The 13,936-nt window shown below is 34.9% G+C and overlaps 3 protein-coding genes across 5 annotated transcripts; all 3 read right to left on the bottom strand.

Moving 5' to 3' along the window:
- Positions 1 to 620: 620 nt before the first annotated feature.
- LOC145098914 (protein FAR1-RELATED SEQUENCE 11-like) lies at positions 621 to 2,342 on the bottom strand. Its single transcript, XM_079036504.1, has 2 exons — positions 1,944 to 2,342; positions 621 to 1,343 (listed from the first exon to the last, which is right to left on the bottom strand). Exons 1-2 carry the CDS (start codon positions 2,340 to 2,342, stop codon positions 621 to 623), a joined length of 1,122 nt encoding a protein of 373 aa, XP_078892630.1.
- A 4,812-nt stretch (positions 2,343 to 7,154) lies between these two features.
- On the bottom strand, positions 7,155 to 8,481 carry LOC145102753 (Hus1-like protein). The gene has a single exon (XM_079040221.1). It carries the CDS (start codon positions 8,321 to 8,323, stop codon positions 7,355 to 7,357), a length of 969 nt encoding a protein of 322 aa, XP_078896347.1. The 5' UTR covers positions 8,324 to 8,481; the 3' UTR covers positions 7,155 to 7,354.
- Positions 8,482 to 8,697: 216 nt separating this feature from the next.
- LOC145102751 (protein FAR1-RELATED SEQUENCE 6-like) lies at positions 8,698 to 12,481 on the bottom strand. 3 transcript variants are annotated; one of them, XM_079040218.1, is made up of 3 exons: positions 12,094 to 12,481; positions 11,269 to 11,380; positions 8,698 to 10,796 (listed from the first exon to the last, which is right to left on the bottom strand). In XM_079040218.1, exons 2-3 carry the CDS (start codon positions 11,290 to 11,292, stop codon positions 8,814 to 8,816), a joined length of 2,007 nt encoding a protein of 668 aa, XP_078896344.1. In that variant the 5' UTR covers positions 11,293 to 11,380; positions 12,094 to 12,481; the 3' UTR covers positions 8,698 to 8,813. The 3 variants fall into 3 exon arrangements, with proteins under 3 accessions (XP_078896344.1, XP_078896346.1, XP_078896345.1); XM_079040220.1 differs by lacking the exon at positions 12,094 to 12,481 and adding an exon at positions 11,058 to 11,129 and having other exon boundaries at positions 11,269 to 11,382; XM_079040219.1 differs by lacking the exon at positions 12,094 to 12,481 and adding an exon at positions 11,058 to 11,119.
- Between the last annotated feature and the right edge of the window lie 1,455 nt (positions 12,482 to 13,936).

Genomic DNA, 13,936 nt, shown 5'->3' with positions numbered 1-13,936 from the left:
TGTAAAATGCTCTAGAACCCACTCCCAAAACGCATCGAACCTTTGTTGATTTCCACGTTGTTTATCTTTAGAAACATCGACATATGCTCTTGCCAAAGCCAACTCTCCGCGTTCCACCCGATTCTTTTGCTTCTGGCGTTGTGTATAGTTGCTTTTTTTCTCAGCAACGGGTTGCAACTACTCGCTAGTCATTTTAAATGTTAAACTGTGAAATTACTATTAAACTCTATTTTTTAAGGGATTTTCTAACATGTGCCCTAAGGGCACATATAAGAAATTTTAATTATGGCAAATATTAGACATATCTAAATATTATTGTTTAAACCACGATTTGACATTCATTAGTTTCCTATATTATTTTTTCCAAATTTATAATTTTATTATTTTCTTTTAATCTTCCCTGCTAATACGTACCTCTAAAAATTTCCTCCATTCCATGATTTATATATTGCTTTTTTGGATTTCTTTTTTTTACATCATATCAATTCATCAATTTTTATCATAACGCCCAGGAACATTTACTAAGCATTTGACAAGCATTTTTATTTATTTAAAATAAAAGATGAGAATTGAAACTAATAATGAGAACAAAAAATAGAGTTTAATAGTAATTTCACAGTTTAACATTTAAAATGAAAGATGGGATTGAAATCTTCTATTTGCATATCAAGTTTCTTTGTTTTATCCACTTGTTGAGAATTATCATCCTCACGCTCTGGACATGTGCTGAAGTTGTGACTAGAAGATTTGCAAAGTCTACAACGCTTTACTTGTCTCGCTAATTCCTTTCCACTTCTGATTCGTTTTTGCTTAAGTCGTCCTTTTGTTTTTGAGATGATAGGGCATTGAACCAACTCAATTGCATTAGTTTCGAGGTGACTATTGTTTCCACAAGATGATGAAACATCAAAATTTCCTTCTTGCTTTAATAGAGAGATTTCTGTAAATTGAGCTTCTTCACGACTCCACCGTGATAGCCAATAACTAGAAGGAATTTCAAAGCAGTCCTTACGGAGAAAAACGCTTAAGATATGACGACAAAGTATCCCGACAAATTCAAAGTTTTTGCAAGTGCATTTAGCCATCTTACCATCCCAAACCACCTGATGACATCGAGCCGCTTTGTAATGTTTGACAATAAAACTTGTGTCGTTTTCTTCCCGAACCAAATATTGAATTGCTTGAGCAAATTGTTTTTGAAACTTTTTGAATGCAAAAGGAGTCAAAACTTGGTAACCTTGTTTTTCTAACGGTGATAATGATTTAAAATGCGATTCTTGATATTTTGCCAACATACCATCATGCAGTTGTTTATGCCCAACATCTTCAATAGCAAGATCAACCTATACAATTATGAGTAAAAAGATTAATAAAAAAAGTTTAAACTAAAAAAAATGTAGTAAACTAAATACCAGTACCCACTTGTCTAATAAACTCCCTTAGACATGTATGAGAAGATATAAACTTTTTTATAAACGAATTTATGCTCTCCGATCTTCCGGTGGTCATCATGCCACCAAAGAAAAAGTCACGAAGATAACTTGGAACCCAAAATGTTTTGATCTGGTACAATGCTATCACATGTTTATTCTTTTCGAGATTGTATTTTGCAATGACTAATGGCCATTGTTGCTCAAATTCTTCAACCGAGTCTAACTTATATAAGTTATAAAATTCGGTGCACCAACTTGAGTACTCATCTTTTAAGACCGAAGTAAACCAACTACTAAACTTAGTGGTGATATGCCATATGCAAAATGCATGTTTAGTGTAAGGCATCTCCGTTTCAATTGTTTGTTTCATCCAAGGATCTTGATCGGTCAATATTGTTTTCGGTGACTTTTTCATTAATTGTACAAAATTCTGAAAATAAAATAATTTTAAGAAACATTTTACATACTAATGCAATTAAGTTACAAAAAATAAAACAAAAATATAGTTACCTTAAAGAGCCATTCAAACGTCTTTAGTTTCTTGTTACGTAGAAGTGCACAACCAAGTAATGTAGTTCTTCCATGATTGTCAATACCAACAAATATGTCAAATGGCATGTCGTATGAATTCACCTTGTATGTAGTATCAAATACCACAATATCTCCGTATTTTTGGTACAATTCAAAACAATGAGTATCACACCAAAAAATATGTTCTAGCCTATTTTCACTATCTAGTGTAAATGCATATTGAAAATTAAGACTTTCACTTTTAGCACTTTTACAATACTCCAAAAACTCTCTTGCATCATTCTGTGAGTGTAGTTTATGATTTTTGGTAAAAAGGTTATAGACATCCTTCTTAAGAAAAGAAAGTTCTCCATGTTTCACATTCATTTCAAGCTCCATCACCCTCATAATTTGTATAACAGACAAACCCCATTCTTTTAATAAAAGTATATGTTTTTCATTCTCTAATGTAATATTACGGTAAGATCGTAAAAATCGAACCTCTTGAGTAGACAACACAATATGATTATGTTCCGCAACAAACTTAGTGACTTGCCACTCTTCAGAGAAAATTTCATTAATTCTTCTCAATGTTATACGCATGTGGGCCTTGCATTCACATCTTGTATAACCTCGGTTTTTTTTTTGTGAAATCTTTTTTAAACTTCAGCTTTCCTTCACGGTGACAAAAAAAGTCACGTCTTTTCTTTTCTCCTGTTTTAGTGTTCACGAATCTTCCTATTCGAACCGAAAACCCATTATTTCTCGCATAATTTTGATAAAAAAACAAGAGCCTCTTCTTCACTTAGAAAACATTGACCAACGAACGGTTCATAAAAACTTGCGTTGTTGTTTTGACTATGTTCTTCTTCGATAACAGTTTTTTCATTATTAGCATCTATCGAATTTTCTTCAACATGAACCTCATTCAGGTCCAAAAAAATAGGTTATTTCATATGTAATGCTTGCTGAATGCTTTGTAAACCCTCCTGGTTATTTGATAAAAGTGATGGTATCATCACCAAAAAAAAAAGCAATCCAAAAATATTAATATATAAATCATGAAATGGAGGGAAATTTAAGAGGGACTGTGCTACTCATACGTTTTAGTAGGGAAAATTAGAGGGAAATAATAAAAATGAAAATTTGAAAAAAAAACGAAGTAGGAAGTTAATTAATATGAAATATTGATTCCAATAATAATAGACATCTAATATTTACCATGTCTTATATTTACCATAATTAAAATTTCTTACATGTGCCTTAGGGCATATGTTAGAAAATCCCATTTAATATTGCATGAAATCTTATACATGAGGTGAAATTTAAAAAAAAAAAAACTTCCCAGGTTGGTCAAAAGAGGCGGAGTAATTTATTACAATTAAATGAGGACAATTAAACGAGAAAAATGTGCAAGAATCTTTATGAATATTAAATGAGAAATTTGACAATTCAATAAAAGTATTAATATAAACGAAAAATTTATTCATTTATTTTAGAAAATATAAAATAAAATAAAACATAACCCTTTTTCATTTAAAATAAATGAATGAATTGTGTGTTCTTAATGTAATATGGAAAACACTACAAAACCATAAATTAAATAAATTTATAAAACAAAAAAATAAAAATAAAAATAAAAAATAAATCATATTATTAATGTAATCAAAATCAAAGTCACATAAAATCATGCATTCAAAGAGTGTAAGTGTGCAAGGGAATCTTTTTTAAATTGATGAAAAAATACTTGCATACATAAAGCCAGTGTTGCAAAACTCGGCCTACTCGGCCGAGTACTCGGCCGATTACTCGGAATCGGCCCTCCACCGAGGCGAGTAATGTCAATTCGGCCAAAAAACTCAGATTTAGTCAAAATCGGCCAAAAATCGGTCAAAATCGGTCAAAAATCGGATAAACTCGGTCAAACTCGAGCCTACTCGGTCTTACTCGGGCCTACTCGGTCAAACTCGGTCAACTCGGTCAAAATCGGTCAAACTCGGTCAAAGGGTCAAAATTGTCATAAAAAGAGAAAAAAATCAAGAATTTCAAGATTAATATGTATAATGCACTTAATGATTTATTATTTAACACAAACATGTGATTATTACTACATATATATCTTAAATTTTCAGTAATTATCCACGTAGTGAGACAATTATGTGTATTTCAGTTTTTATGTATTCACATGTATCTAATTTTGGTTATATATTTCAATCAAATTATGATTTTAAGTTATGATTTTGACATATATAATTTTCTAAAAAACATTTCTACATGAATTACCGAATCCAAGTACTCCCCGAGTACTCCCGAGTACTCGCTACTCCCCAGTCGGCCGAGCAGGTACCGAGTAGCGAGTTCTACAACCTTGTATAAAGCATAATGTAGCTAAGAAAAACAAAACAATTCTACCACCTCGACACGAGTTCACCAACCCAATTAAATACAATGAAACCGTGAACCCGCTGAACCCATGGCGTTAACGTTTCCCGGCGGTACCGCCCTTACCTTTTCCAACGACTCCATCCGGCCTTAATGATGTCTTAGAATACGAGGAAAGATTGGCTTGATAGTTTGGATAAATAGTTATATTATAATGTAGGGATGTAATATGAAAATTTATTGCACTAGTTTACTTGGTGTTTGATGGTGTTTGAATTTGGTGTGTTTTATGTTTTATGTAGACAATTGCAAAAATGGTCCCTATGGTATGTATTTTTTTGGGGTTTTAGTTCAAACCACGATTTTTTTTGGATTGATGGTCCTTTTGAGGTAGTTTCGTTGCGTTTCTGGTCCCTCGGTAAATTGAAATGACTGTAATACCCTTGGGTATTTATTTTTTATGTTTTTTCTATTTAACTTAAATGAAAAAGAAAATAAATAATTAAATTGGACCTCTCTCTCTCTCTCTCTCTCTCTCTCTCTCTCTCTCTCTCTCTCTCTCTCTCTCTCTCTCTCTCTCTCTCTCTCTCTCTCTCTCTCTCTCTCCGTGCAAACCCACCAACGATCCAAACATGGTTCATAATCCATTTCAACATCAGATTCAAGCAACTTGGATTAACCCACAAAAAAACTTAAAGTTCTTCACCCACTTTCACTATAAACACACGTACACACCCTGGATCGAGGAGAAGAAGATTCATTTCAATGACTATCAAGAAGTCCCTCTCGCTTCCCTTTGGTGACCCTCCTCCTTCTCCAAAATCAATTTCAACATATTAACAGATTACCGTCTATTGTTGCTGCTATTCCCGGTTAGATTACCGTCTCCAAAATAGATCTCTCTCTCTCTCTCTCTCTCTCTCTCCAAACCCATTACCGTTTTTAACAGATTTTGAGGAAACAATATCCCAATCAACACAAACCTCGATTCCCAAATCAACCCACTTCCAATCCCTTTTCAATTAGATTAATAGATCCAAAACCAATTCGATTCTAACAAATGTCAGTGATCATTACCTGTTGGGAGAACGAAAGAGAAAGTAAGAAAGATGAAAATTAAACCAAAAATAGATGAAGATGAAAATTAAACCAGAAATATATACATTTATCTGTATGTATATATGTTGAGAAATAGGTAGAAAGCAGTGAGATTGGATCAATCGGAGAAGGATAAAGATGAAGCTTGATGTTGCCGGAGCCACTACAAACCCTAACTCCGATTAGAGTTTTGCCGTTGTTGCTATGAAGATCAGATTAGGGTTACCGCTGAATCGGAGTGAATGGAGATGACGGGTCTTGTAGCTATCTCCAACTTCTGACGTTCCCCTGCAGTCACTATCACACATCCTTCCATATCTGTGAATCGCAAACAACGTTCTCTAGACATTTCCGTCTTCATATGAAATATAGATGTGTGTTTGTGTGAGAAATAGAATCTGAAAACTCCATGTGTTCGTATGATTTAGAAGTGTGTATTTGTGTTCATCAGATATGATATGAATTGGGGAAGATGAAGAAGTGGGTGGAGGGTGAATTTCTTTTTCAAGAGAGAGATAGAGGTGGCCCCACTTTTTTAATTATTAAAATAAATAAATAAACAATTAGATTTTAAAATAATGAAAGAAAAATGAAAAATAAATACCCCAAGGGTATTACGGTCGTTTCAGTTTACCGAGGGACGAAAAACGCAACAAAACTACCTCAAAATGACCATCAATCCAAAAAAATCATGGTTTGGACTAAAACCCTAAAAAAATGCATACCATAGGAAGCATGTTTGCAATTTTGTCTTTTATGTATGAACTTCATATGTTATTTTACTTGATGAACATTAACTATTAATGATTTGTTTTGCAGATGAAGCGTATAAGGTCATATTCTTCATATAGTATCTCTTACTCAATCGTCGATGAGTTAGATGTTATGATAATGTTTGCTTTCTTAACTGTGCATAATTAAATGCAGATGGAAGATAGAGAGATAGATCTTTGCTTTTTGTTTTTGCACCTGCTATAATATTTAGAAATACTTTTGCTTAAAAAGTTGTATGAAAGTGTAAAAAAAATATATAAAAGAGTTTAGAATTGTTGTAAAAAATTGTAGAAAAAAGTTCATAAAAGGTAATTTTTAAAACAGAAAAAGAACTAAATTTGGGATGGACTTATAAGTTATAATAGCAAGCAAAAGAAAATAAAAACTAATAAAAAATACAAATAAAAATACATTTACTAACTTTCCAAATTGGAAACTCGATTAGTTTTAACAAAGCATGTTTTTTTAATTTTTTTTTATGAAAAACTTAAAATGACAATTCTACTCTTTTTTTTGTCCAACTTTACCAAAAAAACAAAAATAAACTAAAAACAATTTTCCACGCTCAACATCTAACCACGACATACAAGTCTATTTTCATCTTTGATTAAAAAGATTTAATCAAAAATTCCCCCATCTACATCTTGTAGGCCAATTCTGAATTGGCAAAAGGATATCCTTTTGTCCATTAAAGGGTCTTCCCCGTTTGACATTGGACCCTATGATATTTAGTTTTTTTTTTTTTTTTTTTTTGCCTAACTTTTTGGAAAAAATAAACTTATAGAAGTGGTTATTTATGTCTTTTCCTCTTATATATAAAATGATTATTACACCTCCGCTCCAAGTACTAATTAGCAATTCAAATGTATAATGACTTCCAAATATTTAAAGCCAAAGGCCAAAGCAATAATACTTGAGAAGGTACGAAAGTGATTAAATAGAGAAAAATCACAACAATGAAGCAAAATCACCCAACTTTTAATGCAAATGGCCAAATTATAAGTGTTAGAATTTAAAAACTGAAAATATTCACAAATTCATTTCACTGTCAATTGGCTAACACTCGATTCACCTAAGTCAAGGAAAAGCCAACAAAGCCATAAGAACAAGCCATATAACTTAAACATAATGTATCCTGTAAATAGTCCTTGGAGGCCTTAATTGGTACCAGGGTCAAGCACAGGAAGACGACAATGGAGACTGATAGATTTATCTGTTTGACGCGTACCCGGTATGAAAAACTGGAACACCACTGTCAAGCAAGAACCCTGTTCCCCAATCCCATAGAAAGCAGAATCTGGTTTCGCCAAGTGACATTGAAGAGACTTGAAGAAATGTTTCACGCTTACTTGAACATTCATCGCATCCCCCCTCTCAATTGCCCTCCGCGAACGTGTCCGAGCACTCAGACTATCATCTCCGGCAGGAACCGCCGCCTGCTCTCCGATGACCACCAGTTTCCTGAACTCTGCTCCAAGTGTGACCAAAGTAGTCGAGATTTGCAAATGGAGGTCGCCGGATTTGCTTATGGAAACATTTAGCACATCACCGACATTCTTCATCCGATCCACAAAGTTCTGTAGTTGATTCATGTCAGGAACTTGAACTAGGGTTTGAGGCAGATCTTGCGCCATGTCTAGCGCGGCTTGGAGTTCGAGAACATCAGATCTAGATAACGGTTTAGAGATCGGAACGTCTTGGATAACAGCGGATTTGTAGCCCTTGGTTTCGAAAGTGAGAAACGGCATCGGTTGCTGTGAATGAGGAGGGAGTTTCTTTACTAACTTGATTTGAAGACGATTGAGAGTAGGGCAACTGTGGGAACCTCCAAATTCTGTGTAAATGGTGACGATGCTGCGGAGGGCCCGGTGGAGGAGCGAGAGGTCGATGGTGAAGGCGATGCGATCGTCGTTTTGGCTTGAGATCCGATAGTCTTCGAATAGGGCTTCTTTTTGAAACTGAGCAATTGATTGGATTCCATCTCCGTTGAGAAGATTGTGGAGGAAAATAGCGTGATCTTTCGTTAAGTAAAGATGGCATGTCTTCCCCATTTTGTCTAGGGCTTGAAGGAATCTCTTCTCCAGAAGGTGAACTCCATGATCGGTGAGAAAGGCCTTGAACTTCATTTCACACTTCAGTTATGATTCTTTGATGTATGTGAGTGAGAGATAGAGAGACAGAGTACCTTTAGCTTGAAGAGGGTAAAAATGGCGATGAGAGATTGGAGGGAAAATGTCCCGCGTCCTACTAGAGAGAAAAAAGAAATGTTAAAAACTTTCCGGTATGCCAATTTACACCCTCAATGTTTAGAAATTTACACTTAAGACCTCGTTTCTTATACCCTATAAACCTTCCGTTTGGTTTCACCATATGGCCAAGAAAAAGTAAACGGAATATTCCACAACGTTGACTAGAAAACAGTAGTCAACTATATATATATATATATATTTTTTCAATCCAGATGGGACGAATTATTACAATATGTACATGTACATGCAAATGTAAAAAGTCCCATGAATCGAACATTTTATACCAAGCATAAGCGAATAGAAAGTAAATATGCACAAGAATGAGCAAAAACACCCCTCAACCAAAAAAAAAAAAAAAACATAAATTCTATTCATGTTTATCTTCAATATTATGAACTCTACTTAAACACTCTCCAAATGTATCCAAAGCAACCTTATAATGATCCAAAGAAATAACACCTTCCTCCACTACTTGCAACGCACTTCTATACAACTGAGTAAACCCTTGAACAGCATCAGTACCAGTAACAGTATTACATCCAGCAGCATCATAATCCGGAACATATAAACGTTTATAGTCCCTCTTCCATCTCGATAAAATATACTTGGAAGGAATTTCCTCGACCCCATTAAAATTAAGCACACATAAAGCATGCCTACATAAATAACCATTAAAATTAAAACAACTGCAAATGCATCGAACATCAACCGCTCCTCTATTATACAAAACCTCGTAATCCTTAATCTCTCGCCGACTTCCATCCGCCAAAACACGCTCTTTCACCAAAAAAATTACAACCGCGCCATCAACATGCACTTGTGTGGTACTAAAACACGAATACATCTCCTCAACTTCCACTTGAAATTTCTTAAAAATTTCCCTCGTGTAAATCTTCGATAACTGCAACTCAAATGAACATCTCGTTTTTAAAACCGGGGACACGGTTCTCGATTCCATGTCAGCGTTTGCTTCTTCTTTGTGCTTTTTTTGTAACGCGAGTTCGTATTTATCGAGAAATTCTTTTAGCGGCGTTTGTTTGTGAATGTATTTATCAAATACAGGACACAGCGTGTCGCCAGAAGATATTCCGGCGAACGATGTGTCCTTTAGATATACCGGGGCCCACCAGGCCCGATCTTCGTATAAAGATCGGAGCCATTCGTGGTCCCCGATTCCAAACCGTTGGATCATGAAACCCCATGAGGTTTCAAAATCATACGGTTTTAACGTCTCGTAAGCAGTTTTCATCAATACCTTTTTAATAGCGTCGTAGTTTCTTAACCCCCCTAATTTTTCCGGAACTTTCTTCATGATGTGAAGCAGACTAAACCGGTGGTGGGTTTTCGGGAACACCTCGGAAACCACACTTTGTAAAACCCGACACCTGTCGGTCACTATTGTTTGTGGGACCCGCCCCGATGTGGTGGTCAAAGTCAACCATGCTTTCAAAACCCATGAAAAAGACTCTTTTGTCCCTCCCGAAAGCAACCCGCAACCTAGTAACACCGTTTGACAATGATGATTCATTCCGACAAACGTCACGAGCGGGACCTCATACTTACTCGATAAGTAACTCGTGTCGAAATAAACCACATCGGAAAAATACCCAATCGCAGCGCGACACCTGGCGTCTAACCAAATCATGTTCCTTAAACGCCCTTCGTCGTTAACATCCATCAAGTAAAAGAAATTAGGGTTTGTCAACTGCATACGACAGATGTAATTATAAATCGCTTGCGAATCGCCTTTCTTTAAATTCAATCGATCCGGATGAAAATCAGATGCGGGCCCCGATCCCGATCCCAATTCCCGACCCATTTCATGTGAAATTCCGTTATTACCCCCGGAGTCAATCACAAGCGCACGATATAATTTTACTGTTTGTGTTTGCCCTTCGGAATCTGATTGAATAGTATTTTTTGTTCCACAAATGCCCGTTTTCTTGAAGGATTTGAAAGATTTGGTACCAAGTAAGTGGTTATGATCGAGGGTAACTTCGAGAATTCGCCACCTTCTGGAATCTACTAATCTCATTCTGACCATTGCTGGACAACCAGTTCTTGTTTCTTTTCTTAAACGATTAACATCTTTTATTCTTTTAAAGCCTTGACTACTACAACATAAAACTGCTCCATATTTTTCTCTGCTATTTCTTTTAAACCATGAGTTTTTTACACGTACGCGAAATCCTGCTTCTCGAGCATAACAATTGTAGTAATTGTATGCGTCATCGTAGGATTCGAATTCCATTCCTACACATGGGGCAACGAATTCCTTTTTTCCATTTTCGGATTCCAATTCCGGTTTTTCACTGTTTTGATGCTTGCTATTAGGAGAGACTTGTTCCATCTGAAAAACAAAAAAAAAAAAAAAAAAGTATCGTTATATCCGGATATATTTACTTTTATACTTTCCCTTGACATTTTAATGATTTAGGTAGTGTTTGGTATGATGGAATCCAGGAGGGAATGGAATCGGAATCGTTGATTCCATTGGAATTGGAATGAAAAATATTCTTGAAAGAATGTGATTCCATCCCTTCTGTTTTTTTTTTTTTTTTAATTTTAACATGGAATGGATGAGGTTTTGTAATATAACTAATTCCATCACCTTGCTTTTTCAGTTACTCTGTCTATTCCATTCCTTTGTCATCCCATTCCATTCCTTCAAACCTAACAAACCCTAATTTTAAGTTGATAAGCTATTGAATGGAGACTATAAATATATCTAAAAGCAAGTTACAGAATTATAGAATTGGGAATCTGTAATCACAGAATGAACAAAGAAGATAAGGAGTCTTTCAAGTATAAGAATATGTCACCTGAATTAAGTCTAAATGCTTCATCGGTTGACACCTAATTGGATAGTCAACACTGATAAGGAATGTAGTGTCTGTGGCAGGATAAACCCTTGTGAAGCTTCCCAGTAATTACCTATACATAAATCTAGTGTTATATATGATATAATAAAATATTAGATACATATATACAATGTAATACATAATATAACTAAATAATAAACAACTTGTTCTCAATTCAGTTCATCACACATCTTCCATTTCTGCAAACCCCATGCATCATTTTACTTTCATTTCTAGGGTTCAAACTTTTTATGCATAAAAACTTGATCATTTGCTAGGGTTTTCTAATTCTTGATCATACTTTTGCTTTAACTTTGATCTGTCTTCAAACTATAATCTTTCAACTAATGGGCCAAGATAGGAAAATTGGCATGCTGCAAGTATAAAAGATGATAGAATCAAAGAGAGATCGAGCCAGGTTTCTTGTTTTTGAAGATGGTTTTGATCTAAATCATGATAATGTTCTTGAAAGTGATATTGTACATGCCTTTTCCTACATAGTCTAATCCTTAAAAAAAGAACCAAAAAGAGTATTGCAGTTTGTCTCTTCCTCTCTTTCTCTTTTTCTATTCTGGGATTAATGCAGTCTTTTACTTTTAGGATTTTGAAGGGAATAGGAATCGTGCAACAAAATATCAAGCAGTAACAACTAAGAGTTAACAGCAAACAAATCGATTTTCAACAAATCCTAACTCAAGTAAACATTCCCACGGTTAACAATAACAAAATAGATAACTAAGTATTAGCAATTAATAAACAACAAATTACAATACATATCAAAAATACCTCAACTTAGAGGCAGCAGGCGGAGCAGGGCGGCGGGCGGAGCCGGCGAGGCGCAGAGAGAGAACCGGCAAGGTATCATCACTGGCCGAACATGTACAGAACCCACGTCACTGACATCAACCCGATATGGGATCAATTTCCATGTCGTTCATTAACAAATTTCCTTCGTATACAAGATCGAGAGTGAATAAAGAATTAGTCCACTCAGTCTGAAACCGCCAAACTGACAACAGTGGAGATGAGGCTGATACCGTCAGGTTCTGGTAAAGAAAAAAGCTATGTAATGATTGAATGTTCTAATTTTGAAAATCCGTGCCCTTCGGTTTTATGATTTTCAGAATTAGGGGTTTTGCTTCGCACAATTGGAGCCCTAGCTTTCCATGGCCAATTGATGGTTACCAAATAATACTAAAAAATAATGAGGGGTTTGCAAAATGCAAATACGATAGTTTTGTCTGAGAAAGTTTTCTGACTGAGAAATCATATTGTTTGATTGTATATTTGATTGACTGTGTTGAATGATGAAAAAAAAGTAATAATTAATAAAAAATAAATTTAAAAAAAGTTATTTAAAAAAATTAATAATCCAATAAAGAAAGAAAGACGTGGGTTTTGTTGTATAATTGTCTTTCCAGCCCATTCAGCCAGAAAGATATGATTTTGGGGCTTTCTGGTAAAGACATATTTTACCGGGAAAGACCCCTTCTTTTGTGCAAATCAAACAGTCTTTCCGGTCCATTCAGCCATAAAGATATGTTTGGACCTGGAAATATGCATATCAAACGGGACCTTAGGGGTGTTTGGGATAGATTTTAAACTAAAAAGTAAAGGTTTTTTTTTTCTAAAAAATACTTCTTAACCTCCTTTTTCTTTCTCAAAAGCTAATTTAAAAAGTCTTTTGAAATACCAAACAACTTTTTAAACTTTTAATTTTTTTAAAAAAGCCAAAAATCCTAAAAGTCATTTAAAAATGAAAGTCAAACACCCTCTTATATTTGATACATGTTATCTTTGTGTACAAGATCACATTAAAATATTATTGACAAAGATGCAAAAATGGTCTCTGTGGTATGCATTTTTTTTAGGTTTAGTTCAAACATCGACTCTTTTGGCTTCGTGGTCATTTTGAGCTAGTTTCGTTGTAAAATTTTGTCTCTCGGTAAATTGAAATGACTGTAATACCATTGGGGTATTTATTTTTCATTTTTCTTTCAAATTTTCATATAATAGTTATTTATTTATTTTAATAATTAAAAAAAGGACCCATCTCCCTCTCTCTCTCTCTCTCTCTCTCTCCCCCCCCCAAACATCACCATCTTCTTGATGCCTTCACAAGATCACCATCATCACGATACTAATTGTGTTCCAACCACCTTCATGATCAAGAAGTAAAAAAGTAATGGAAGGGCAAATGTAGTAAACAACAGATTACCCTGGTCCTAGACACCATTGAATCATCATAACAGCCGTAACAGTTGAAGCTTTCACCATTAAATTTCTCAATAAGGTTTCCTTTTTTGCCCTTCGAATCCCAATACAAAGAACACCATTTTTAGCTTTAAGAAACACAATCGAATCAGAAGAACATAATGATGGCGGAATGGTGGTGTTTCTGGGTATTAACACCTGAACTTTTTCATTTCTGACGAACATAAGCCATGGCAGTTGAATCTCAACAGATCGTAAAGTGTTTCGTTTCCTTTGCCGCTCAAAATGGTTGCTTAAACTGCATCTTCATAAGCCACCACAAGTGTCCTGAAACCCTATCAGGGGGTCGAAGGTGTCCTTAAACTGCATCTTCATCCTTGGAATCGCATTGCTAAATTGTCTTGCATAAAGTTGG

The sequence above is a fragment of the Lactuca serriola genome, chromosome 4, assembly GCF_051521515.1.
Source record: "Lactuca serriola cultivar US96UC23 chromosome 4, Lser_US96UC23_V15, whole genome shotgun sequence".
Lineage (NCBI taxonomy): Eukaryota > Viridiplantae > Streptophyta > Magnoliopsida > Asterales > Asteraceae > Lactuca > Lactuca serriola.
Note: the sequence above shows the minus strand (reverse complement) of the source record. Positions and strands in the feature narration are given on the sequence as shown.

Bases quoted from the DNA above. Each gene is read 5' to 3' on its own strand.
- LOC145098914 (XM_079036504.1), bottom strand. From the start codon at position 2,342: ATGGAGCTTGAAATGAATGTGAAACATGGAGAACTTTCTTTTCTTAAG. The intron at 1,344-1,943 runs GTAACTATATTT...ATAATTGTATAG, and splicing joins CGTTTGAATGGCTCTTTAAG to GTTGATCTTGCTATTGAAGA.
- LOC145102753 (XM_079040221.1), bottom strand. From the start codon at position 8,323: ATGAAGTTCAAGGCCTTTCTCACCGATCATGGAGTTCACCTTCTGGAG.
- LOC145102751 (XM_079040218.1), bottom strand. From the start codon at position 11,292: ATGAAGCATTTAGACTTAATTCAG. The intron at 10,797-11,268 runs GTGACATATTCT...TTTGTTTTTCAG, and splicing joins AGCATTTAGACTTAATTCAG to ATGGAACAAGTCTCTCCTAA.